The sequence below is a fragment of the Hoplias malabaricus genome, chromosome 11 (assembly GCF_029633855.1).
Source record: "Hoplias malabaricus isolate fHopMal1 chromosome 11, fHopMal1.hap1, whole genome shotgun sequence".
In the NCBI taxonomy this organism is placed as follows: domain Eukaryota; kingdom Metazoa; phylum Chordata; class Actinopteri; order Characiformes; family Erythrinidae; genus Hoplias; species Hoplias malabaricus.
In genome coordinates, this window is record NC_089810.1 from 28,702,853 (window position 1) to 28,730,541 (window position 27,689).

A 27,689-nucleotide genomic window follows, 5' to 3' on the forward strand; every position below is an offset into this window, starting at 1 on the left:
ACAAGTGTGTCTGCAACAACTGAACATCCATTATTAACAGCTCAATTAAAATGACACACAGCCTATTGATCACTGCTCTCAGAACACATGACCTTTCATACGTGGAAGTTTTATTCGGATAAGAGTCGGGACCAGTATAATCTTCACTATACTTTCTATCATTTTTAATAATGTGAAAGTTATTTTCAGACATGCCCTGGAAACATTAAATATCGGTATAAATATTGTTTTGAAGGGCACGATGGGAAGGGAAAAAAAAACACTCTTCTTCGGGCAACTCGAGTGATAAAAGAAGTCCATAAAGCAATATATTAATAAATTGTGTTTCATATTTCTGATGTAAATTAATTTAAATAAACGTAATTCTAATTATACTTCACTCTCCCAATCTTGGTTGCCAATATATTTCTCAACAAATAAAAATGTTATTATTATCGTAATAATGTGTATACATCATAATGAGTGTTTTTTATTTATTTATTCATCTTTTATCAAAATGTGGGCAGCTTGCATCGCAATTGTAAATCGCCATTTACTGTTAATGCAAAAGTGAATAAACCGGTGTTTTGCAAAATATATGAAATGTCTGTGAACTAAAACCGATAATTTAACGTGAAACAATTTACAGTGAAATTCTTTACCTTTATACCAAATACCAAAAATTAATATGAACAAATGTAAATTAAAACGAAGTGTTTATTTTTTATTCCTGCTTGTGGAAGTTTTTAACGCTACTAGCGCCATATTCTGCTGGTAGATTAAAGATGAGCATACTTGACCCATTTCAAGATTTAATTCAAGATATGGTCCAGGGGGCAACATATGCTGAGATTTCTATGCACGCTGGAGACATGGGTGTCTGGAGGTGGTGTTAAGGCTAATATATATGTAGGGACTCTCTTTGTTAGGAGTAACCGCTGCCACCACCTTTGATAAGCCAGGAAGGTCTGGACACAAAATTTGATTATAACCCCAACAATTACGCACAAACAGATGAGGTCCGATTAATATGAAACAATCTTTTATTTTGCACAACACCATAAAATACCTCCCTATATTTGACCTAATCCTCCTCTACAGCTACTCCAGGAAGTCATCAAAAGTGGACCAAAACTACACTCCGTCTAGTGATCACCACAACTGTAATCCACCCCAAAAGTGATATCAATCCACACACATCGTTGTAAACCCTTCTTTTCTATAAAAGAAAACTACACACAGCAAAGATAAATAATTTAGACCGCCCACTTCACTTGACTCCTTCCCCTTCAACAGCTTTAAAGAGTTAAGTCAAAATACTACTACTAGTTATATAAGGAAGTAACGAGTATTCAGGTTATAAAAAGGGAAATCCCACGCCAAACATTAAAGAACACTATAAAACTACACTCTTATGTAATAATTAAAAGTACGTAAGAAGTTGTGAAAATCTGAGAGTCAGTATTAATAATTAGTGCCCTAAATACACCACAAAACGGGCAACACACAGTTTATCATCATCAGCATGGACTCAATAAAAATAGTCTGACCAGGAACGGACTGACCTGGCTCAATTTGGAAGGTCCCCAGACAAAGCCTGCGTAGGTTCCACTCCTAGCAGCGATTCAAAGTTCTTCCCTTGATCTGTATGAATACTCTTAGGTGTACCCCATCTAAGGATAAACTGTTCAACCATAGCCCTAGCTACGGTATCAGCCTCTTGATTCTTCAAGGCAAATGCTTCACACCATTTACTAAAGTAATCTGCAATCACCAAAATGTACCTATTCTCCCGAGAAGTAGTAGGCAAAGGACCCACAATATCCATGCCTACCTTCTCGAAAGGATAGGTAGCTTGAATAAAATGAAGAGGGGCACGTGGCTCAGGCCCACTGGACTTGCACAGAGTTCACATTCCTTACACCACTCTGTGATGTCATGACTCCACCCTGGCCAAAAGAGCCTAGTTCTTATTTCTCCCTTAATTTATTAGGGCCCAAATGACCCCCCGTTTTCGTGTTATGCAGATATCTCAACAAATCCGGAACTAACACTCTTGGGACCACTACTCGTTCACATGGACCAACACCATGGAGACCCCGTTGGGAGCTCTTCAAAATGCCCCCCTTCACAATAAGGGTACTCCACATATTCCAATACCCTCACAACTGAGGATCTTGCTTCATCTCCAAAGGCGTCTTATTTTGCTCGATCAATACTTTCAGTCTTTGCAGGGTCTCGTCTTTGTCCTGTTCCACTTTCCAGTCCCAATTTGTAACCTCACATTCATCACTCTGGTGGACATAGTCCACTTCAATGGCTTGGTCCCCCTCTGCGACTAGCTCACTTCTCAGAACCCTGGAGAGAGCATCCGCATTACAGTGGGAAGTTCCAGGACGGTGGACAATATCATAATCGAAAGACGCCAGCTGCTCCAACCACCTTGCAATTTGACCCTCGGGACATTCAAAACTGTGGAGCCACCACAGGGAACTGTGATCTGTTCTCAAAACGAAGTTTTTCCCCATCAAATAGTGCCTGAACTGTTATAAAAAGTTACAACAGCAAGGAGCTCCTTCTTTGTAGTAGCATAATTCCTTTCCGTTCGGCTCAAAGAACAGATTGCATATGCTATGACACATTCCTTCCCCTCTAATTTCTGCGACAAGACTCCTCTGATGCCTACATCTGTATCCAGTATGAAAGTTTTCTCAGGATCTGGAAAAGCCAAAAAAGGTGCCGTTGTCAGCCGTCTCTTAAGCTCATCAAAAGCCTCTTGACATTCATCTGTCCACCTCATCTTGGCTCCTTTTTCAGTAAGTCTGTGTAAGGGCCTTGCCACTTTAGCAAAGTCCTTAACAAAGCGCCTGTAATAAGAAGCCAAACCCAAAAAGCTCCTAACCTCAGTCTGGCTCTGTGGAACTGCCCACTCTTGAACAGCAACCACTTTCTCTGGATCGGTCTGAACACCATCCTTAGAGATCAGATGTCCCAGGTACTTAACCTGCCTGTCAAACAACTGACACTTACTGGGTTTGACCTTAAGATTGGCTTGGTTCAACTTCCCCAAGACAACCTGTAGACGATGAAGGTGTTCCTCAAAAGACCTGCCAAAAACTATGATATCATCCAGATAAATAAGACAGGAAGTCCACTGTAAGTCAGCTAAAACAAGCTCCATGTACAAAGTACTGGGTGCATTTGTCAAAGGGAAGAACATTAAATTGGTATAGTCCTGTTCTCGTCACAAATGCAGCCTTTTCTTTATCCTTCTCCTCCACTTCCATCTGCCAATAGCCACTGGCCAGATCTAAAGTGGAAAACCACTGAGCAGAAGTAAGGGAGTCTAGAGCATCGTCTATCCATGGTAAAGCATAAGCATCTTTAACATTAACTTCATTCAACTTCCTGTAATCCACACAGAAGCGCAGGGACCCATCCTTCTTTTTCACCAGAACAACCGGTGCTGCCCAGGGACTATAAGAGGGACTAATGACACCACTTGCGAGCATATTTTGAACTTCTCTGCTCATCTCTTCTTGGAAGTGGATTGGCACTCTCCTGGGTGGCATCTTAATTGGTGGGGCCTCCCCGGTGCTGATCGGATGTGGACAAAGACGGGTTCTCCCAAGATCATGGGGACCCATACTAAAAACAGACAGATTTGCCCTTACAAGTGCTTTAACTGCCTCTAATTGCTCCCTGTTTAATCCTTTATTTAACAACCCCAACTGACCACATAGATCATCTAGTTGGTTATCTGGAAGCGCAACAGAATCATCAACTAACTGACAAAGCTCAACATCAGAGGTAAAAACCCCCAAGGACATAGCGGCTCTCAACTCAATCGGTTCTATAGATACATTCATTACTCGACTGGGACTTCCCCTTGAATAACCTGCCCCACAGAACGAGCAATGAGAAGATCATGTCTCTCTACAAGCACCGCACTGGGTTCCACCAACCCACAAACCTCACCCCTCGGAATCCCTGGGACCAAACCCGACACAACCACCTCAGAACGGGGGGGAAGGACTACATTTTCTTTCACTACCAACTTTCTAACACCTCCTTTTTCAAATACCCCGGTCATAGGTAAACACTTGCCTAAAAGTGAACAAGTATGATTTTTCAAATCAATAACAGCCCCAAATTTAGACAAGAAATCAGTGCCCAACAAAACAGCCTGACTAATGTCTCTACAAACCAAAAAAACATGTTTAACCCGCAAATCATCAAACCCACAGGAACTTTCCCAAGTCCCAAGAATGTCCAGCAATTCCCCCGTTTGCAGCCCGCACATTTCCCCGATAAACTTGGAATTCCACAGTGGCATTAACCCGTAAGTTGAACAAAAAAGCACTACTTATAAGAGATACTTGTGCTCCTGTGTCTATAAGGCATCTAGCCGGCTGTTCTAATATCCTCCCATGGATATAAAATCCCATACCAGCACTTTCTAAACATAACAGGGGCTGACTGGATAAGCCCAGGCGGGTGGATGAACAGCCCACAACACCCACCCGTTCTAGTTTTCCGACACCCTTGCTGTAACACAATCTCTGCTTATATGACCAAGCTCACCACAACGCCAACGAGAAGGATCTGGGTCACCTCTAGACCTAAATCCCCCACTCTCTCCTCAAAATCCAGATGAGTGTGCCCTATCTTTCTTTAACTTTTGAACTTCCTGAGTCAAGTGATCAATAGCTTGCAAAACCTTGTTAAGAACAGCTGCATCTTCCTTCTCACAAGCGGCTTGTATGCCTCGTACCTTAAGATATCTAGATGCGGAATCCTCCCTTTCCAAATCCCGTAACACTTCCAACTCGGTGGCCAAAGTGATAGCTCTTCAGTTTGGCTGCTCTCAGCTGCACCCTTATATCACCCTGGGCCACCTGATTAATAAAGTGGTCCTTAGCCAACATATCTACAACCTTTACTTCTACTCCAGGGTAAGCCTTCTGCGCTACCCTCCTTATTTTATTTCCACATTCGCAAGCTGACTCCTGACTCCCACACCTACAACTCTGAAAATGTAGCCTCTCAACCTCCTCATTAGCAGGGGGAGTCAAATATTACTCTAAATGCACCTTCAACTGTGTATACTCAGTTCTAGCCTCAGCTGGCAAGCCCGAAAAACTTCCCGAGCCTTTCCTGTCAATAACAAAGTCATAAATTTCACCCTTAAATTATCATCCCAAGGATTTAATTCAGAAGCCAATTCAAACTGTCCCAGCCACTTCTAAAAAGTCTCAAAAGATAGATCCCACCGCTGCCGCCAAAATGTAGGGACTCTCTTTGTTAGGAGTAGCCTCTGCCACCACCTTTGATAAGCCAGGAAGATCTGGACACAAAATTTGATTATAACCCCAACAATTACGCACAAACAGATGAGGTCCGATTAATATGAAACAATCTTTTATTTTGCACAACACCATAAAATACCTCCCTATATTTGACCTAATCCTCCTCTACAGCTACTCCAGGAAGTCATCAAAAGTGGACCAAAACTACACTCCGTCTAGTGATCACCACAACTGTAATCCACCCCAAAAGTGATATCAATCCACACACATCGTTGTAAACCCTTCTTTTCTATAAAAGAAAACTACACACAGCAAAGATAAATAGTTTAGACCGCCCACTTCACTTGACTCCTTCCCCTTCAACAGCTTTAAAGAGTTAAGTCAAAATACTACTACTAGTTATATAAGGAAGTAACGAGTCTTCAGGTTATAAAAAGGGAAATCCCACGCCAAACATTAAAGAACACTATAAAACTACACTCTTATGTAATAATTAAAAGTACGTAAGAAGTTGTGAAAATCTGAGAGTCAGTATTAATAATTAGTGCCCTAAATACACCACAAAACGGGCAACACACAGTTTATCATCATCAGCATGGACTCAATAAAAATAGTCTGACCAGGAACAGACTGACCCGGCTCAATTTGGAAGGTCCCCAGACAAAGCCTGCGTAGGTTCCATTCCTAGCAGCGCCCGATGAACTCCACCACGCCCGACGAACTCCTCCGCGCCCGATGCTCCTCTGCCCACCGGAAAATATCACAGTCCAGGGCCGTTCACCCTTTTACCTCCGCTCCCCACAATCAACAACGGCCGCAACAGGTCCCCAGTCCGACGCGCGCACACACACCAGGCCCCGACCTCCTCCTCTCTCCTGTCTCAACCTGGCAGCCTCTCAAAACGCAATCGCGACCCGGAAGTCCCCTCTCAGAGGTCGCTCCCCCCCTTAAAAGTGTCTAACCCCACCCCTTTTCTTCATCATTCTTACATATATAAGTAACCCAGCTAGCAAAATTGTATCGGCCCACACTCGGGCCGAATCACGCACGCCGGAACAAAACCACTCGGCCCGATGCCGGCACGCGGAGTCGGCATTGTCTCGGCCGTAGCGTGGGCCGATAGTTCTGGCCCCAGTCTGGGAAACTCTCGGCCGAGTGTTGTGGCTGAGGCGCGGCTTAAATGACTCGGCCCTAGTCCGGCAAGTCATAACTAAATCGCGATAACCGGACCACGGTCGAGTCAGAAGCACGCCATTAGTGCCAGACTCTGCCCAAATCTGGCTCATTATCGGTTTTAATAGTTTATTTCTATACGCCACACACACACACACCTCCCTTCCCTTCCCTCAGAAAAGGGTACAATCAGGTTTATGGTGAAATTATTGCTTTATTAAATAATTTACACTCTCAGAAAAAAAAGAAAAAGGTACATTATTGGTCACTAAAAGGTACAAGTGTTTAAAAGTCCAGTTTTGTTACTTAAAGGTACATTGTATTCTCTTCTCAGGTGGGAGACACGTTTGTAGTATTTCATTATGGAAATGTCATATAACAAAAAACATAAAAGTCCTGGAGATGAAACAGGGTGTATGAAATCAACACATTTTAAAATCTACAATTATAATATAATAATGTTCCCTCATTAAATGTACAAATATGTACAATTGAGGGTACCACCACAATGACAACATATGAAAACCTTTAAACAATGGAAACATACAGCAATTGCAATGTATACAAATAGTACATAAAATCAATACATAGAAAATATATTTGTAACTGGCATTGAAATTTGAATTTGGCAGTGTCATGATTTCCTAAATCCAATTAACATTCAAATACTGTTTTTTAAAAAAACAATTGGTTTTACACCCTACACTGTAAACCCAAATTTGGTTTAAATTAACTTTTTGAGTAGTCTTTAATTATTATTTCAAGTTTTGCTCAAAACATTTGCCATTACTAAATCAAATTAGTTGTTTGAATTATTTAGTTGAAATAATGCAGTGCAATGATCAAGATAAGTAGAGATTACTTAGTATGTTAAGTTTTGTGAGCAAGGGGCGGGGCTTGTTCCATTTTTTTTTCTCCAGGCAACAGAAAGTTCTGTGAAGAGCCGTTACTGTCTTTTCTTTAAAAAGAGCCTGCTCATTGCTGTGACTGAAAGCTGTGGGCTTGTGAAAGCAACATTACTTCAATTGAAAAGGTTTGTATGCAAATATATTGTCTGATAAAATTCATTGCCCCTAAGACCACAAGAAGTCACAACAAGTTAGCTAAGATTTGAAGTTATCTAGCGATAGCTAGCTTTGTTTCAACAAGCTAAGGTTAAGATCCTGTTTTGTTTGTATTCTCTCGGTTAACAATTTAGCAATAATCTAGCTAGCATTCATTTTACTTTATTTTTACGCATTAACTAGGTATAACGTTAGTTAGCTAATATACAAAGGTTGTTTTTTTCGGCTCAAAATTTTAGCATATGTGTCTGCATGTGCTGGCTAATGCCTACCGTTCTGATTAAAAATTGGGATTGAGTTTACACACGAGTGATATGTTTAATTAAATCAGTAAATTCGCGATTTTCTTTTCAAATGTATGCTTAATTAGACAGTCATTAATTGTGCTGTCACGGTAAGAGAAATTTATCCCCGCATTTTATCGCGAAAGCCCCCACCGCTGCTCTTGGCCGTGTCTCGGGGCTGACGCGACGCGCCGCGTTCCCGCCCGAGCCTCGTGTTTCGGAGCCGCTGAGCCTCATGTTTTGGCCGGCCACATTATAACTTTAATGCTTTTATCTTTACAGTTGTAATCATTAGCGGAGTTTGGTTAATTTTATGCAATGGGTTTAGTATAATTGTAATTGTTTAAGTGTTCTCATTCTGTTTTTGAGGTTCATTTGAAGATGCAGTGGAAGTGTAAGTATTGTGAATTTATATGTGAGAAAAGGGGTTACCTTTTAAAGCATTATAGATTAAAACATGGGGCCTACAGTAGAACTGTGCCTTTTCCTTGCTTACACCAAGAATGTTTGTGTACATTTAATTCCATCAATGCACTTAAGGTCCACTTGTCTAAAATTCACAAGAAAGGACCGGATGCACAACTGTGTGAAACAGCTCAAGTAGCTCACTGTCAGTTATGTGATTTTTCTTCACCCTGCACAGAAGCAGATTTTTTCAGTCACTTGCGCAGCACACATTTAAAAGTTAATCACAAAGTCCCATGTCCATATAAAGGATGTAACTTTAATACTACTGTGTACTCCACATTTAATGCACATATAAGTAAAGAGCACAGAACAGACAACTGGAGGATGTTCAAACCGGAAATAGTCATTGCTAATTTAACTAAGGAAACAGCCCAAGATGAACATATGGTTTCAAATGACACCCCTGATTTAGTGGACAGTGAGGATTCCAGCAGTGAAGAGCCTCATGATCTAAAGAAACAGCTGGAGCACAACCTAGCAGCTCTTTTTTTAAAGATGCAAACGATCCTTCATATTCCAGAAAGGTCTGTACAAGAAATCGTACAACAGCTTTTACAGATATGTGAACTCTCCCAGCCATTGCTGCATAATTCAGTCAAGGACATTCTGAAACATCACACAAGTGTAGATGATTCAACTCTAAGACAGTTAGTTCGAGTTGTCTCGGAGAACAATGTCATAACAAGATTTTGTGGCAAGGATGGCTCTTTATCAACTATTAAAAGGAGAGCAGCATATGTGAGCAGAAATTTTACAGTGGTTACACCGGTGGAGTATGTTATAGATAGAGGAAAAAAATGTACAGCTGTATACGTTCCTCTAAATGCAATGCTACAGAGCATGTTAAACAGGGCAGACATTTTGGACAAAGCTCTTCCAGTACAAAACCATGTGCCGCATGAGTACAATACATATAGAGATGGTTCATACTGTAAAGAAAATTCCCTCCTTAAAGGGGAGGAGTTCAAAATCTCTATTGGACTTTACACAGATGACTTTGAAGTGTCCAACCCTTTAGGAACATCAAAAAAGAAACACAAAATGAGTGCAGTGTATTGGGTGATAGCAAATGTGCCATCAAAATATAGGTCCACACTCCACTCGATTCAGCTTGCTCTTTTATGTAAAGCATCTGATGTAAAAGAGCATGGCTATGCTAAAATTTTCCATCCTCTCATTCAAGATCTAGTCTATTTGGAGCAACATGGTCTATATGTTGAGAAGTTAGGAGCATCTATCAAAGGCACAGTGTTATATGCAACAGCGTCAGGCCGTGAATCTCATTTGTCAGTCCTCCTCTCCTCCGAGACCTATCTCATCGCTGAGTCCGGCAAATGACATCACTATTTCTGAAAGTCACATGATTGATAGCCAACATGGCGGAAAACGCAGTGTACGAATCTCTGGCTGTAGCAAGTGGAAATAGTTGTAAATAAACTTAATGTTTTTGCATTTTATACGATTCTGTAATATATTATGATGTACACAAAATTTAAGTCACATATATTCCTGGATGTATAGTATATGGTTGGTCAGTGAAATATTTGCCTAGCTAATAATGATGTTAGTCTCAGCATCTCCACTAAATTTGATTGGGATATAAACGATATGTTTATGTTCTAATATGAACGAGTCGGTGAATTAAAATAAAGGCTAATTGTTGTGATTTCTAACAATCTCAACACTTTCTCTACATTTTTAGGCATCCTTTTTAAGAATTTCGTTCTTATTGCATTTACTTAAAAAAAAAAGTTTGTATTTTTAATGACACCTTATAAAAGCACATTTTCAAAAGTAAAGTACACTGGAAACAAAGTATTTATTTATTTGTATTCCAAAATAATTGAATAATTATTAACAACAATGCAAAAAGTTAAAAATTAAGAAAAAGCACACATTCAGCTTTTTTAAATTTACAAATTCTACAGTTAAAACAAATTTAAATAGGAAAACAATGTAATAAAAGCAAATATTCTGTTTATTATAAAAACAAACTACAGAATACAAAGAATATAAATAATGAAATAAAACAAATCTGTACAGAGAAAATAAATGGCACGCAATAACAGGTTTTTACTAATAAAACAAACTGTGCCATCACACACACACACAAAAAAAAACAATACTATGTAACAGCAAAATGCAAACAGCAAAACAATATAATAAAAGCAAGCAGTTTTTTAAAATCCAACAAAAACTAGAGAATGAAAAAAGCAATCAATTTGACTCATTCAAAAGCTACACGTGAAAAAACATTTTCAGCTTCATATCTGCTGAATCCTTCCAATTTTCTCAGCAGAAGGATGGTGATCTTAAAGTGAGATAAATTATTGATTAGACAGGACAATGCAATGTTAATAAACAACATTTTTTAAATATAATTTCTTACCTCTGGAGTCATGACTTCTAAAACGAACGAGGTACTCTTCAGACTTGCTCTGTTGCATTTTATCACCTCAAATGTCCTCTCTATGATGGCTTCAGTCTATGAGAAATTTAAAAATTTATTTATACACTATTGGACATAAATATGAACAGACAGTAAAATGATGCTTGTGACATTAATTTTTTTTACTTATAATCAAGACTTGACCTGAGCACCATTTAATTTGTCTTTGAAAGAATGGTGAGCCATACACCAATTATAAAAGATCAGATTATTATATTAGGACATTGGTTCCCAATTCTGGAACAGAGAGCCTGCACATTTTAATTATTTCTTGCTGTAACTCACCTACCACTGGTCACCAGTCTTATCCAAAAAGGGCCAGTGTGGCTGCAGGTTTTAATGCTTATCAAGCAGGAGTTCAGCTGATTATATTTGTTTAATCACCTGGTTTCGGTCTTCAAAGTATTGAAAAGGTTTGTTTCTGCTTAGCTGTAATTAAACCTGTAGCATCTGTTTGTGGATAAGACTGTTGACCTCTGAATAAAACAATTGGTTTGATCAGGTGTCAGTTGCATCAGAGCAGGACACTCTGAATTGCAGAGTAGGGAGTACTCCGGGACAAGGAATGGAAACCACTGGTTTCAAACTGTTCAACACATCTAGCCTATTTATTTTCACAGGTGACATGCTTTATGATCATAGTATAACCGTAAAACGAAACCTGACCTTTGTGTTTAACCCATCTGTGGACACACACACACACACACTTTTGAGGGTTAGGTGCCTTGCTCTAGGACACTTCAGCCATGGATGGTCCTGCCCGTTGTGGGGATTGAACCAGCAACCTTCCAGCACCAAGGCCATGACTGCCTGTTTATTTATAAATAAACCATATCTTAAATTTGTTCACCTGTTCTTCATCAAAAACTGATATGCTTCCGTCTCTAATTTGCTTCATCTTTGGGTGAAATGTGGGGTTCTCATGAAGGAACATCCTGTTGGACCTCAATATTCCGTGTTGTAAATTCCTTTGTAGTGTCTACAAGCAGAAATAGAGGCTAATAACTGTTTTAAAAATGAAACAAGTAAAAAGTTGCTTTCTCCAATATAATATGAATATACCTAAAACAGTAAAGAAAAAGGGAGGAAAAAAGCTAGCCTAAAATAAAGTGTCCACAAATAGGTATATTCACAAATTAAAATGCTCTTTACAAGAATTTCTTCATCCGTTACATGGTTGATGACTGATCCTTCTCTTATGGCTGCGTATGTCCTGGAGGCACAAAAAAAGTTTACATTTTTTTAAATTCATGTATTTTATACAAATAATCTAAGAAAACATTTAACATAATAAATTAAACCTTTTATATAGATAGGGCTCTGGGCGGTGACAACCACAGCTAAATGGCACGTCTTCTTGCAATGTTTCCACTCCAGCACAGTCGGCATGCAGCTGAGCCCCACAATACTGACACTGGACCCAATTCACTGACTGCACTTCTGAATACATTGATCTAAAAAAAAAACCAAAACACCACAGGTTTTAGACCATATATTTCAATGTTAAATTGGTAAATTGTTTATGCAAAAGATAATTTTCTATTACTTTTTTCCTATCCTTTGGTACACACAGGCATATATGTCCAGTGCAAGACAGTGGTAGTGGTGTGTAGATTTTCGTTCTTGCTCCGTCTCTACTGGTGGTAGAGGTTCCTAGTGAGAATATTTTTTTTCATTATGGTCAGTGTAATACTGCAGTGAAACAGTACATGTAGCAAAGCAAGAATTCATAGCAATGATTTTTTTAAAAGAAATAAGACTCTATAATTCTATATCTATATATAATTTATATTCCATGATATCAACCAATAAAGAAATATAACCAAACAGGAACTGAAATCAACAGAAGTATCAGTATACTGGATCATTACACTGAATTATTAAAATTGGATTGTTTAATATTGTTTAATCTTTAATATCAATCTACTGTAACCAATCTTGAAACGTAACCTGGCTGCACACATGTTCTCCGACCCGGAAGACAGGTTGCAAGTGTCCTCTCAAAAGAGCTTTAGCATCATCTGTCCAGTGGGCAAATCTCTTTCCATAGCTTAAAAAAAAGATCATATATGTTTTCAATAATCAAGTAAATTGCTGGGGAAAATAAAAAGAAAAGAAGAATATATGATCTTACCCTTCTATCTCAAAGTTCTCCATTATCATCACACACCACCATTTACGTAGCATTGGCATGTCATGCTAAATAAAATAACTTAAATTATTATTATTTATAAGAAAAATATTATATATATTATAAAAATATAAATAAATAAAATCTACTCACAACAGTGAAGTCGAAAGAGCCATCCAGTACAACATAAAGTGCATACTTGAAAAAGGAGAAAGACAGATACACAATCATTTAATATACACATGACAGAAAAGCAATAAATAAATACATAAAAATAAGATAAAATAAACAGATAAGTTTCAAAATTGTCACCATTAACATGAAGATGCCACAATCATTTCCCCAGTGCTGAATTGGAAGGTCCTTTTAATAGAAAAACATTCTGTTAGAAACAACTTAATATTAACATAAAGGTGGGAAAGAGTTGTGTTTTATTCGGTTTTTTTTTACCTGCAAATCCCACCCCGTTTTCTCCTCCCACTGTCCTGGGTTCAGCATCTGAGCCAGATTACTGTCATTTCAAAGAAAACAATAGTTTTAAGCAAAGAAATATCATCAACCCACCTCAGCTGACAATGAACCACACATAAAATTTAACATCAAACAGAACATGAAATTGCAACCCAAATATTCCATGCTGTTACACACTTGGTCTTGGAACGAGACCGGTAAATACTTGAACGGCATGCAATGTTTGCTGTAAGCTATAACCTCAACATTGTTTGGAACATCAGATCACCAAATCCACGAGATTCAGTTCTTTTTGTGAACATGGGATCTAGAAAAAGAATTTCCCTCTTGGCTGGCTTCAAAACCTATGAGTGGATATGAAGTCTGCATTCTCAGTAAACATCTTACACACAAAAATGCTCACTACATCCCATGTCATAGATACAGTTAGCAAAGCAACATTTCCTATAACAGTCCAATACCAGACTGAAAACAAAGAAAAAGTACAATGCAAATGATTAAATTAATTTACCGATAAAATGTAGTGTCCTGATGTCCACAGTGGGATGACAAGGGCCTCTTTCAACTGAGCATCATACTTAGAAATACAGATATTATTCACATAATAATCACACGATAACACTGAATATTGCGAAAATAGGTTTAGGGTTAGAGTGCAAACACTTACTGGGAGATGGTCAAGCGGATCAGCATTGCAAGGAGGTAACCACGTTGGCACAACATAGATATTTGCAATGAAAATATTCCTTCCCTATAAATTATTTTTATTAATACCTACATTAATACAATACAACCACAATCAGCAAAATTACAAAGAAAATTCCTAGCTGTGTGATTATTACCTGTGCTCTGGCAATTCCATCAATGATACTAAGGCAGGCATTTCCTACCTACAAACAAACAGCAAGAAACAGATAAATACCCTGTCCAGCCACTTGCACCGAAGTGTACTTAATGAAGTGTCGGTTCTGTGTAAATAAATCAACACACATGCAGCCTAACCTGATTCAGATACATTACATGTATAGGTTTAATTATACAATATGTTTAATGGTTTAAAAATATTTAATCACCGTTGCTTCCATGTCTTGGGGCAAGCCCAAAGTCCAAAAGTCCTCCCGGACAAGGCAAATATTTCCTTTTTTTACAATAAGCTCTTGTCTTGGCTTTTGTTCATCTAGGACATAAGAAAGCTGTAAAAACAACATCATATTAAACATATATTGCATATCACTATTTTTGTACTTAAACATATGATTTATTTTGGACTATAAATTTCCTTATACCAGTTTCTCCTGGTCAGAGTGAAAAGTCAACGACCAAAAAGCCCGAGAAGGTTTGATGTTCTGAAACTTTGTGCGGGCTTCACACTGCATCCCACAGGTTTCATATTCTGCATATGACAAGTGACAAAGAGTGACATGAGAAAAAAAAACTAAAATATTTTGGACAATACATTTGTTATTTAAAAGCAAAAAATGTTCTACCATCATCACACGAAGACACAAGTGTTTGGGGCTGCATGGGTTCTGGGGATCCTTGTTCCACTGACATCACACCTGACTGCTGTGTATGTGTAGATGCTTGGGAGGTTTGAACAGAAAGCACGTTAATTTGTGCACGCACGCACAGAGTATAAAAATAGGAACCAGGATGTATATAATTAACATAAACACACTTACCTAAAACTGCTTGCCCAAGCTCATTCAGAGTTATATTGTTAATACGCTGGTCCATTAGTCCTCTCTTCAGCTGTGTCTCCAAAAGGCGGAAGTTCACTGATGTATTGCGATGGTGAATAATATTTCTCATTAAAAATACATGTGTTGAGGGGGACATGTTGTTCAGAAAATAATTATTTTTTCGCATACTTCCAAACAATTGTTCTGCTATCTGACTGTTGAGTGAACCTTGGAGTTCTGGGACAAGATTGATTCTCCTTAAGATGTCCCTCTGATCCTTTGTGTTTGATTCATGAAGCTTATCGTAAAGCACATAATGACTGCTAGCCCCAGTGATGGGATGGCCACTACCATCTGAATTGGGAGACCTTTCAACAAGCCAAGAGAGGGACACTTCAAGTTTTCCTTTCTGTGCTGCAGAAATGTTTTCAGGTGTAGGCTCAGCCAACCGTCCTTCATGGGGTTTGAACGGTATGATGGCTGGAAATCTCAAGTTGGCATGTGTGGCCAAACCACGAGCAAAATCATAGACTGACACATTTGGTATGTGTTTCCATGATAGGAGAAGATCAGTGAAGTCTCTAGGACTTTCTGCCCTTAAGTTGAATTTCAAACTATACACAACACCATGTGGACATGCAATGACACACCATCCACCTGTTAAAAAAAATGAATATAAGGAAGAGAAGAACAAAAATGATGGACAGGCAAAATAACTTTTCTGAAATTTGCTTACCAGAGGCACCCCAGATTTTCTGAAAGACCTTGTCATAGGTGTGCCTGTTCTTCATCTCCTGTTGCAATCTTACAATTAGGTCATCACGTGACCCTCTTGGGTCTATGTGGCATGCCTTGCATAGTTTGCGCACTGTGCCTACCTAGAGAAATACACACACACACACATTCACTTCATAGCCCTACAATAGCCCTACATCTAAATATTTTGTTAGACCCAACAGTGCTACTGTGTCTGATCCACTCAGTCCAACACACAGTAACACTCCACAATCACCATCCATGTCACTGCAGTGCTAAGGTCCACCAGGGGTTGGAACAGGTTGAATGAGGTTTACAAAATATGCAGATCAACAGATGGACTACAGTCTGTAATTGCATAACTACATAGTGGTCCTGTACATTCAGTGGAGCTGAGAAAATAACAACTGTAGAAATAAAGTGCATTCATCACATTTCATTTTGCATTTACACTACTCATGTTTTAGTTATACCTTTTGTTTTTTAAGCTCATCCATAAGACGTTCCTCTGTTATCATGAACAGTTCTGCCTCTGGACTCTCTCGAACAGGCAAGACTTTTTCATACTCTGTGTTAAGCACACAGTCTCCTTTTCTGGTGTGTCTGCCAATCCATGGTGCCCAATATTCATAAGATGGATGAACAGCCCAGGGATTTTTTGCACGACCTAATAAATCAATAACAAAAATAATGACAAGAAGGTGTCACTGTGCATAGGTATTCAAACCAACTGTCAAAGCTTTTTGAAAGCATTTTATAAATGTAATGTATTATTAATAATATTATATAATTATTAAAATAACAATTCATAAACTTACTGGGGACAAATCCACGAGCAATCATTTCAAAATTGACTGAGTTCCAAAATTCTTCAATGTTGACCTCTCCTTTGAAGTTTTTAGGAGGCTCTTTTATGTCACTCACTGTCAAACAAAAAGCACTTTTAGGCTTGTTTTCCAGACAGGGATTAAATGCAGTCCTTGACTCTACAAGGTTCTGAATGTCCCCATTAAAAGATACCAGCCCTTAAAGCAACATATTACTAACAAGGAAGCCTAACCACTCTCACAATAGATCTAATATGGTAAAATATCCAAAACTGTTTATTTAAAAGTTGAAAAAAAAAAAACCCAAGCAGGGACAAGTTCGAGATGGGACCCTGGGATGAGGAGGGTTAGCAACTCTCTAGGACTCTGGGATGAGGTTATTTAGCAGCTAGGACTCTGGGATGAGGTGGACTAGCCACTAGGTCTCTGGGATGAGGTCATTTAGCAACTAGGTCTCTGGGATGAGGTGGGCTAGCCACTAGGTCTCTGGGATGAGGTAATTTAGCAACTAGGTCTCTGGGATGAGGTGGGCTAGCCACTAGGTCTCTGGGATGAGGTCATTTAGCAACTAGGTCTCTGGGATGAGGTGGGCTAGCCACTAGGTCTCTGGGATGAGGTGGGCTAGCCACTAGGTCTCTGGGATGAGGTAATTTAGCAACTAGGTCTCTGGGATGAGGTGGACTAGCCACTAGGTCTCTGGGATGAGGTAATTTAGCAACTAGGTCTCTGGGATGAGGTGGACTAGCCACTAGGTCTCTGGGATGAGGTCATTTAGCAACTAGGTCTCTGGGATGAGGTAATTTAGCAACTAGGTCTCTGGGATGAGGTGGACTAGCCACTAGGTCTCTGGGATGAGGTCATTTAGCAACTAGGTCTCTGGGATGAGGTGGGCTAACAACTTGGTCTCTGGGATGAGGTCATTTAGCAACTAGGTCTCTGGGATGAGGTGGGCTAGCCACTAGGTCTCTGGGATGAGGTCATTTAGCAACTAGGTCTCTGGGATGAGGTGGGCTAACAACTTGCTCTCTGGGATTAAGTATGGGCTGAGATGCTCTAAAAGGAAGAACTTACCCGCCATGCTGAAGACTCCTTTTTTGTGTAGATCCATAATAACAACAGCAGGGTAGTAGCCACAATTAATACAGGAGTATGTATAATCATGACTTGTGAGCGCCTCAAAATGGCAATATGCATGTAGAATGGTGTCTCTTGATGGAAATTTAACACCCCGAAGTCCCTCCAGTGAATTTATGGTTCTTGAGACTGCAGTATGGTTCTGTAGATGACATTTTTGTTTTAAAAAAAAAAAAAAAAACGTATGACAACATTTAATACTCAACCACTTAAGTGTACCATTCAATGTGTTATTTTACCTGAAGGTTCTGCCTCAGAAAAATGCAGAGTTCCAAGGTAAGCACAACATGATCATCAAAATTATGGAGTCCTGCTTTCCACTCTTGATAACGGTACACCATCTGACACAGAGTGCATTGTTTGAAGTAAGTTGACACATCTAAGGAAGAAATAATAATAATAAGTGTTACTGAATAAAAATTTAAAATTACCTGAGGTATTAATCAAAGGCTTAAACTTACTGTCAATAATGCCACCTATACCCACAATCCGGGCTTTGTTTGTTATCATCACTGGATTATCCAAAGCAGGATGACTCGAACAGAAAGTGCAATTGGTCTCTGTTGGAAGAAGTTTTGTTGGGTAATTAAATGGTGCTCTGGGAGCTGTCACGTCTTCTGGGAGTCTGGAGGGAATTTTTTTCTGAGTACAAATATACTGTACTACACGTTCCAAGTGGTCTGTTACAGGGTAGATCGGCTGGGTAGTGGGCTGGTGTGTCACAGCAGCATGTGAATCTGTCTCAAATAAGTGTTTCTGAGTTTGGAATAAGTGCCATTTTGCTATACTTTTGTGCACACAAGACATTCTTGCCTTAGCACAAGGACAATGCCATGAGTTCTTCTTTGTCTTGTAGGTCACCATAATTCTGCCAAGACGACTGAAGTGCTTCTTCACTGGCTCATAAATAGATAGACATATTGCTTGGGATGAACCACTGAGTGTTACTTCTACAGACAGAGGTACATGGGCTGACATGGCTGCTTTCTGTCTTTTTATGCACAGAATCTTCTTTGATACACCAAATAGCTTATGATGCACCATTTCATCTAGAACACCCTCTTGAAGGAACTCTTCACTTATGGTGTGAGAACAATAGTCAAGTGAACGAATATGTTCACAGTGGCTGAAGGCACATCCACTCCGTAGTGCTAGAAGCTGGTACTGAAAACATTCTTCTAATTCACATCCAGTAAAGTGTTTTTTGCCCCATGTCTTTCTCTGTACATGAACAGGTATAGAAAAACCATGCCTGCTTCTTTGAACAGCACACACACCATTGGTCGCATCCACACAAACGCTTTTCAAATGTGATGTGCTGGTTATATCTGGTTTTTCTTCTGAATGTTTTCTGGAAATGTGACCAGGCAAATTCTTCTCATGTACAATTGTAGTGCAGTGAGGACACTTTACTCTTTGGGGTGATGTCGTTTGAGCCTTTTTCGGAGAAGGAAGTGACAGAGAAGTGGATGATGTAGAGGAAAGTGCAGGAGTAGATGATAAAATCTCAGAAGCACCAACTGTTAAAGTATGTGCTTGGGGTGTGGTTGACTTTAAATGAGGTGGTGCTTCCTTTAAGGAATTTGAAGTGAATATAGCAGATATGAAAGGTACTTCTGCAGGTGAAGGTGTGTGCGCCACAGATGAAGTAACTTGACAAGCCTGAAGATGGGTTTCCATATTATCTCTCCTCAAAATGGTTTTTGAGCACAGAGGGCAGTGATAGTGTCCTTCTGATCTGCAATTCTGATGACATCTGTGAATTCGATATTCTGTGAAAAATGTGAAAAATAAATAAAAAATAAAACACATGAATCAACATGAACTTTGTGCTGCCAAAAAAATAAAAATAGCAGGGTTACATTACCTTTAAACTGTATTGCATTTTTCCAGTGAATTTCAATGTGTTTCTTAACTCTTGCCAAGTTGGTAGGCTTAAACAACTTCACAGGGCACAAAGGACAATGAAACATTTTGCAGCATGTTGTGCATCTGTTTAAAGATGGGTCTGAACCACAAAGCCAGACTGAAGAGTGCATCTATGTAAAAATGAAAAAAAAACATACATTAATAATTGCATCAATGAAAGTTTTGTAGACAGTTATACACTGATCAACCATCATATTGTGACCAACTCCTTGTTTCTACACTCACTGTCTATTCTCTCAGCTCCACTGTCCACAGGAGCATTTTGTAGTTATAAAATTACAGACTCAAGTCCATCTATTGCTCTGTTGTATACATTGTTTTTGGTTGATCTGTGTATGCATTTGCCTTGGACCAGGACAGTATATGCACATATAACAACAGACATAGACATACAGACACAACGACAGATAGATGAATGTATAAATAAATAATGATATATATATATATATAAAGATTGTACAAAATGCTACATAATGGCAAAAAAATATTGTGTTAAAACACATTGCGTAACTAAGAACCAAACACATTTAGCCAACTGGCTAATCTACTTCATGCCAAACCAAAAATGCTTTATTAATATATTAATACGTCAGGCTATATATATATATATATATATATATATATATATATATATATATATATATATATATATATATATATATATAGCCTGACGTGACAAACAGCGTCTAATGATTGTCGTACCTAGCTAAATTAGCAAGGTAGATGCAGAGCTAACGTGAGTTCATTAATTCGGAAAAACAAAAAGTTATCCCAGCGACCCAATATCTTCGTTAATTAAACAAAGACATCTCGTAACGTACCGTCAAAAACTCCAAATCTGTCCGTCTAAAATTTTGACACATACAAACACGCTCCCACACAAACGGCGTTTCAATTCTGGGTCTACTGGCAAAACCACCCCATGACACTAGATGGCGATAATGGAAACGGCGCCACCTCTTCTCTGGCGCCTCAGATAGGTACCACAGGAGAGGTAGCCTCAGGAGTGAGATCTGCGCCCAGACCCTTCTCGTTATATGTGGCTGCTGATAACTTGGCTGCTCATTCACTTGCAGGATTTTTCGAGAGCTTTGCAGTGGACAGGTTCTGCAGGTTCTGCATGGCAACAAGGAGCAAGATTCAAGACAAGGAGGTATGTTCAGGCGTCTTTGAACCCCGAATTAAAGACACTCACAACCGGCATGTGCAGGAGGTACGGCAGGATCCTATTATGTCTAAAGAGTATGGTGTGAAAGGAGGCTGTGTATTGACCGACAGTCTGCAGCACTTTCATGTTGTTCATGGTTACCCCCCTGATATACTGCATGACCTTTTTGAAGGTATTGTTCCTGTTGAGTTATCACTCTGCCTATCAGACATGATTTCCAAAAAATATTTCACTTTAGAGGCCCTAAACCATGCTATCAAAACGTTTCCATATGAGTTTAATGACAGAACTGACCAGCCTCAAACTATTGCTCAAGGCTTTTCTACCAAAGGAACAATAGGTGGAAATGGCCATGAGAACTGGGCTCTAATTAGATTGCTGCCACTTCTCATTGGCCATAAAGTACCTGAAGGAGACAATGCATGGGATATTTTGTTGCTCCTGAAAGACATAGTTGAGTTGGCTGTGGCAACAAGACACACTAAAGAGTCCATAAATTTTCTTGATTGCAAAATATCAGAACATAGACAATTGTTGCAAAGTACGTTTCCTGATTTCAAATTACGTCCAAAACACCATTTCATTGAGCATTATCCTGAGATGATTAAGGCATTTGGTCCACTTTCAGATGTCTGGACAATGCGCTTCGAGGGAAAGCATAAATTTTTCAAACAAGTAATTCGTAATGCTTGCAACTTTAGAAATGTAGCTCATACACTAGCTGTAAAGCATCAGAAAATGATGGCTTACCATTTAGACGCAAGTTCATTTTTCAAACCCTCAGTTGAAATGAACAAGGTTACTACAGCATTGATCACGTCTTACCCTGAGAATGTCCAACAAATATTCTGCCAGAGAGTGCCTCAACATACAGCAGTCTTTGTCGCATCATCTGTCTCTGTAGATGGAATAAAATATTGCCCAGGCATGATTCTCTCTGTTGGTTCATGCTCTGGACTTCCAAATTTTAAGCAAATCAAACAGATTGTTAACACAGAGGTCCTGTTTGTCTGCAAGGTGATGACTGTATGGTACCATGAGCATCTCAGATCTTTTGAACTCTGTGAAGGCATTAACCCCTCCCTGTGTGTAGTACAATTGAAAGAGTTGAATGATGTTTTCCCTCTTCCAGCATACAGATTTGGAGACAATTTAATAGTGACACTCAGACGTTACATTCTGTGTTAAAAGGTCACAAGATTGATTGCTGCAATCCAAGCAACACAGGATTTTATAAATAGGTTTAATGGTCACATTTAGCAGCTTTCATCAATTAAGCAACCAACTTGTTAATCCTGTTAGAAGCCTGGTGATACCCTATCCAGTGATGGAATCAACAGTGGAGCTAAGAAAAAAGACTGTGAGTGTAGAAACTTGGTGGTCATTATGTTATGATTAATCTGTGTATAACCCCTACATAAATGTATATACATTTTCATTACAATAGACCTTATGTAGGATTATGTCAATTGTGATGACAAGCTTATGTAGGTAACATGTAGCCTTATGAACAGGAACCTAAGTTAAAATATTACCCATATTTCTAAAAAGCTAATTGATGATTATTGCTTTTATTTCCAAGATGACAGCACACCAGAAGATGACCTTGAGGGTCATTCTCACAGAGGCAGATATAAGAAAGGTCACCCTCAGTGCGAGGCCTGCTACAGTGGAGGATTTGATATGTACACTGAAAGAATCACTTGGACTTAATTACAACTACAGCCTTCAGTACAAGGATCCTGAATTTAATTACGAGCTATGTAATCTGACAGATATTGGAGATCTTCCTGAAAAACCAACAATCAAAGTCATCCCTGTACTTGAACTGGTACCTGTCTCAACGTCTGATGAAATCTTGAGTGACACACACAGTCCAGCAGATACAGAGGTCCTCTCACTCTCACCTCTTGAGCGACAGACACCTTGGCCAGAAGTTTTTGAAATCCCAACATTTTCTGTTGATGTAGAGTATAGACTTAGGCAGGCAAGTCTAATATACATTAGGGATGGAACACACTTAAAAGTATCAAAAGAGCTAAAGCATGAGATTCTGGAAAGACTGGCAGAGAGCATGTATAGTCACACAGCATACCCAAATAATGCTCAATTTGAAAGTGTCGCAGCAGCACTAATAAGCAAGCACCCCTGTCTCCAAGAACGAGGCTCGTCAAGTCGCTGTAGTGGTTGGAAAAACAGTCTGAAATATAAAATGGCTAATTACAGAACAAAGCGTAGAAGATCAGGATGCCTTGACGTTACAGTAAATGCAGGTAAACGGGGATTGCATTCAGCAGAAGGAGAACCAGCTAACAAAAATATCAAGAAGGCCAAGAAAGGTGAGCTCAACTACTTGCCTAACTTTCCAGAGGGGCTTGATCAGTCAGTCCTCGAGGGTGCCCGCAAATACTTAGTTGATGAAATTCAAAAGAGAACACCAGATGGACCACTTGTAAAACAGAAGATGGATGTGACATTTGCATTGAGGAGGAAAGAGGTTGTTGAATCCAAACCCGCCATAAGCAAGATGGTGGAACGTTGGCCCGCTCTCTTCACAGAAGATCAGGTATGTTCAAGAGGGATATGCCAATGTTTTAGTCTATCTTTCTGTTATAATTTGATGATAATTATGATGCCTCTGGATACACCTTTGTCATCTTCAATTATTGTTTTGCTCATTTATAATTCAAGGACAATGTGAGTCTTTATGGTGAACAGGTGTAGTTGGTTTTGAATGGAACAAGACATTGGTACCACTAGCCTCAGTATTGTTTAGACTTGAAAAGTATAATTGTTTTCTCTATTTTTCAGGTATACATGGAGTTCAATAGGATTGTAGGCAGGAACCTTAAGCAGGACTTCTACGAAAGCATTGATCGGCACAGTCTTCGTCTTATTGAGATATTTCAATCTAAGAGAGGGAACATCGGGCAGCTGTTGACGCACCTATCACAACAGACCAAGGTTGTTCCATATCCATTATACTTATACAATCAAAATCATGCTTGATTGATTCAGCTTTCTTATAGACAGTTAAATTCTTGTCATTGTCATTTTTCTCTCCAAAAGACTAAAGAGCCAACTGATATTCGGACTCTGGTGCTTAGAGGGCTTCCTATTATCCTTGGTGACCACCCCACAGACTTCTATAAAGCATGCTTTGTAAGTAACCTCTATTAAAAAGGACCATAACGGCATAATTTTGAATATTCACCATTATTTTTGTTTGATAAAAACTGAAAGCATAGTTTAATATAATCAAAGAATAAGATGTAATTTCAATCTGTCCATCCAGTTAGTTTATGTAGGATTTTGCAAGGTTTCAAGTCTCCCGATCTTCCAGCATCCAATTACACTGAGGTTGGATAAGTGTTCTTTTGTGAGCTCAAACCATTAAAAACAGACACTTTTACTTCATTGAAACACTTTTTTCTGACCACTTATGTGTAATCTGCTTGTGTAATGTACTCCGGCAGTAATGTCCATTTCCCTCATGTATCTGACTCTCCTGAGAGTAGACTTTTTGCTTAACATATGATAGTTAATTAATTATTTTGCTCTTATGCTTTTAGGATGACTCTGACGAATCATTCCATCAACTTGACATTGGGATCCTGCTTGTTGAACAAGAAGGTGCTGTGCTCTCATCTTCCCTCCATCTCAGTCCAGCCTCACTGAAGATCGTCATTGAAGGAGAAGTTGTTATGGACAACATCCAGGATCTCCCTAAAGCTGTGTGCATTCTTTTTGGACTTACTTACGCACTTCATCTCAACTATCCCAAGTCTATGAAGAACACATTTCACTTCATTCAACAGGTTTTTCTAACATTGGGTCACAGTGAACTGAAAGCCCGATTACAAACACTGAAAAACCAGCTTACACTCTGAAGAAATGCTGTTAATTTAACCATATAATACACCATATGATGAATACATAGACCCCAGTAGCCCTTCCAAAAATGTGCTTGTTTGTGGAAACCTAGATTACAAACCCTGAGAAATGCGGTTTATTTTACAGAGAAAGCATGTCCCCTCTTTTTATTTATTTATTTATTTTATTTAAAAAAAAATTTTTTTGCCCTACCCAAAAAAATGTGTGTATTCATCATATTATTGTCTTCTATTTGACTATAAGTAGCCATTCCAAAATTTTCCTTGTTTTATATTTACAATACATATGGCTTATTTTGAATTATGTCACAAAATATTTCATAAAAAATGGCTGTCTAGCCATTGTATTCTACAGATTTTTCAAGGGTTCTTGAAAGAAAATGGTTCTATAATATTTTTTTATATTATATATATATATATATATAAGGTCTTTATTATAAGCTGTTATTATAACAATACCAGAACCATCTTTAGTGCTATAGAGCGCTATAAATGTTTATACATCTACAGCACATATGCCATCATGTTGAAAAATAATTTCATCACTCTATATAAATGGTAGAATACTTCTATATAGAACCATTTCCTAAAGAATTCGTGAAGAACCATTTTTGTAGATTTAGAAGTGTATCCGCATGACAGTGCTCAGTTGTGTTCAGATAATAACATGGAGTTCATCAGTCAATTTGAAATTTTAAATGCTTGTATCAAGTTTTAAAACATTTGTGTCCAATGTTTTACAAGCATACAGCAGAATTTTTTGAAAATATTCATTCTCAAAGTTAGACTTGTCAAGAAAGCAGTTTAAATGTCTGTTTTTGACTTGTCATTTGGTTGACTTGTTTGTTATTGCTGCAGTAAAACTTTTGAAATGTTACTTCGAAGGGTTTTTACATTAAAATACAATATTGAAATGTATCGTTTAATTTCTTCCTTTTTTTAGTTTTGATAACCAATGTGTAATTCATGATATCTCTATTAAATAAGTCTTTAAATTACAACAAAACAATTATATAAACTAATAATTTTAAGTAGAAATAATTAATACTTTTTTGTAGGTTAAACTTAAAAATAATTACTTTATACAACATAAAATGGAGACAATATTTATGTAAACTAAATATTTCAAGTAAATGCTACTAATGTAAACTTTGTTCATGTGCTTCATCAAATTAAAATGTTAAGTTAATACAACTTAACTTTTTTAGTTTCACCTTGTGTAAAAACTTAATTAATTTAAGGCAACGAGTTTCCACGCAATTTTCTAGTAAACTCAACTAATTCGGGTTTACAGTGTAAGAACTGCCATTTAAATTCAGACTTTTCTTTAAAAATATACTATGCTAAGGCTATATAACAATAGTACACAATTGACCCTTATTCATGGCACACATCAGTTTGATCAACAGTTTGCATGCCTCTGCTGTGTTGTCACGCTTTGTCAATACCTCACTGCCCTCAACAATGATGGAAATATCAGCCATATCCTCATCTCTAGAAGCCTGGACAACAGGGATCTTCAGGATGTGCAGTGTAGTGAAAGAACACTCAAGTGTAGTCACCTCAGTTGAACCTCCTTGTTGAATTCCAGCTCTAAAATTAAACATATAGAGATTATGTACATGTTCTGTTCTCTTCGATATATTTTCTATAAAAATATTGAATGAAAAACTAAACTGCTTATGCATGCAGATTCATTAACTACAGAACTTCAAATGTAAAAGATTATCAGGTTATATTACAAACGATTATGCTACAACTGATGCTAAAGATCTCATCTAAACTTGAATTAACCTCCTATCTGCTTTTCTCCCTGCCCACCTGCATTATTCACTGCCCCACTAGTTTTCTTACTGCAGTCCATCTTTACATAATTTCATAAAGAAAATGAATTAGTTCATGTTCATAGTTAATTTTGAAAAATTTAACTAACTTCACAGCTCCAAATATAAACTATGCCCCAATCATGTTGAAATGCAGTAGCAACAAATGTGCTTAAAATAAGCAACAAACCTTTTCATCTAGATTATCAAGAATGGCCTGCACATCTCCTCCAAAGGCTGCCATTCTATTCCTGTACAGTTTAAGGAGTTTTGGCACATGTGTCCAGTGCACCATGCAACTGACTCTTCAGGTTGATGGCAGTTATTCTACGAAACTCACTGCATATCTAGAGAGAGAGAGAAGAGTAAACAATAGAGAATACAGATTATCCGTCATTATGTACAGAGGCTGTACATTTCTAGACAAACACTGGTTCAGTTGATAATAGTTATGCAGGGATCCAGACTAAAACCATCCCGTCATCCCAAGGCCAAAAAATAGCCCTCTTTTGGGACGCTTTCATGACAAGTGTTGTGTGCGATAATACTTGTTGCCTTTAAATAACATTACTGTGGTTGGACAATGCTGTACGCTTCTTGGTTAATAAGTAAATAAGTAAAAAATAAATAAATAAATAAATAAATAATCCAAACAGCTGATGACTTCGCATTATAAGAGTTTTGGAACTGTTTGGGGGAAAAAAGTTAAGTAGCATTTTAGACAAGTAAACCAGATTGGTTCACACTAGGTTTTGCAGTGTGAAACAATCCTACAAAAACTATAAAAAGAAAAATATGCTGAAATGGGCCAGAGTCACAAGTACAGCAAATAAACACACTACTCACCTGACTCTCCAAGAACAGTGCTGGCCATCATTCTCAATCCAGACCAACCAAAGCTTCCTGCTTAACAACCTCCTTCCGCCGTAAAAAAAAAAAAAGGTTCGCTCCAACTCATGTTTGGACCCTTTTTATCCATCTCAGCCCTCATTGCCTTTCTCTCTTCATCCAAGGAATCCTCACTCAGCCCTGCAGGGTTATATCGCAAACATCTTTGTAATCACAAAGCTCACATTTGAAGGTAGAACTTTGGTGACATGTAGATGCTTTACTATGACATTTTGAAGATGACATCTCAAGGAACCAGCT

General features: G+C 38.4%; 2 protein-coding genes and 1 long non-coding RNA gene across 6 annotated transcripts; 1 reads left to right on the plus strand and 2 right to left on the minus strand.

Moving 5' to 3' along the window:
• The first annotated feature begins 7,450 nt into the window (after positions 1–7,450).
• LOC136710094 (sterile alpha motif domain-containing protein 3-like) lies at positions 7,451–25,065 on the plus strand. Of its 4 annotated transcripts, none has more exons than XM_066685733.1 (6): positions 7,451–7,494; positions 20,733–20,809; positions 22,407–23,390; positions 23,636–23,788; positions 23,894–23,986; positions 24,397–25,065. In XM_066685733.1, the coding sequence occupies exons 2-6, from the start codon at positions 20,777–20,779 to the stop codon at positions 24,712–24,714; spliced, it is 1,581 nt and encodes a 526-aa protein (XP_066541830.1). In that variant the 5' UTR covers positions 7,451–7,494; positions 20,733–20,776; the 3' UTR covers positions 24,715–25,065. The 4 variants fall into 4 exon arrangements, with proteins under 4 accessions (XP_066541830.1, XP_066541827.1, XP_066541831.1 ...); XM_066685730.1 differs by having other exon boundaries at positions 7,457–7,494; positions 20,733–22,184; XM_066685734.1 differs by lacking the exon at positions 7,451–7,494 and adding an exon at positions 18,582–18,689.
• Positions 10,319–16,711, minus strand: LOC136710093 (uncharacterized). The gene is made up of 22 exons (XM_066685729.1): positions 16,585–16,711; positions 16,240–16,433; positions 15,747–15,888; positions 15,011–15,667; positions 14,816–14,911; positions 14,615–14,721; positions 14,402–14,521; positions 14,171–14,218; positions 13,996–14,079; positions 13,840–13,905; positions 13,569–13,672; positions 13,308–13,368; positions 13,170–13,220; positions 13,011–13,055; positions 12,861–12,925; positions 12,677–12,776; positions 12,273–12,379; positions 12,028–12,180; positions 11,879–11,939; positions 11,577–11,705; positions 10,667–10,762; positions 10,319–10,588 (listed from the first exon to the last, which is right to left on the minus strand). Exons 1-22 carry the CDS (start codon positions 16,607–16,609, stop codon positions 10,505–10,507), a joined length of 2,595 nt encoding a protein of 864 aa, XP_066541826.1. The 5' UTR covers positions 16,610–16,711; the 3' UTR covers positions 10,319–10,504.
• On the minus strand, positions 17,696–20,664 carry LOC136710095 (uncharacterized). The gene is made up of 5 exons (XR_010804568.1): positions 20,478–20,664; positions 19,595–19,766; positions 18,189–19,499; positions 17,967–18,106; positions 17,696–17,869 (listed from the first exon to the last, which is right to left on the minus strand). It is a non-coding gene; the product is annotated as an uncharacterized lncRNA (long non-coding RNA).
• Positions 25,066–27,689: the final 2,624 nt, after the last annotated feature.

Coding starts and splice junctions, on each gene's coding strand:
- LOC136710093 (XM_066685729.1), bottom strand. CDS start 16,609: ATGATTGCTCGTGGATTTGTCCCCA. Junction 13,369..13,568: donor ATGTTCCAAACAATGTTGAG/GTTATAGCTTAC, acceptor TTGAAATGACAG/TAATCTGGCTCAGATGCTGA. Junction 12,926..13,010: donor GCTCTTTCGACTTCACTGTT/GTGAGTAGATTT, acceptor TATTTTATTTAG/CATGACATGCCAATGCTACG.
- LOC136710094 (XM_066685730.1), top strand. CDS start 22,071: ATGGTCACATTTAGCAGCTTTCATCAATTAAGCAACCAACTTGTTAAT. Junction 23,789..23,893: donor ACCTATCACAACAGACCAAG/GTTGTTCCATAT, acceptor TCTCTCCAAAAG/ACTAAAGAGCCAACTGATAT. Junction 23,987..24,396: donor ACTTCTATAAAGCATGCTTT/GTAAGTAACCTC, acceptor TTATGCTTTTAG/GATGACTCTGACGAATCATT.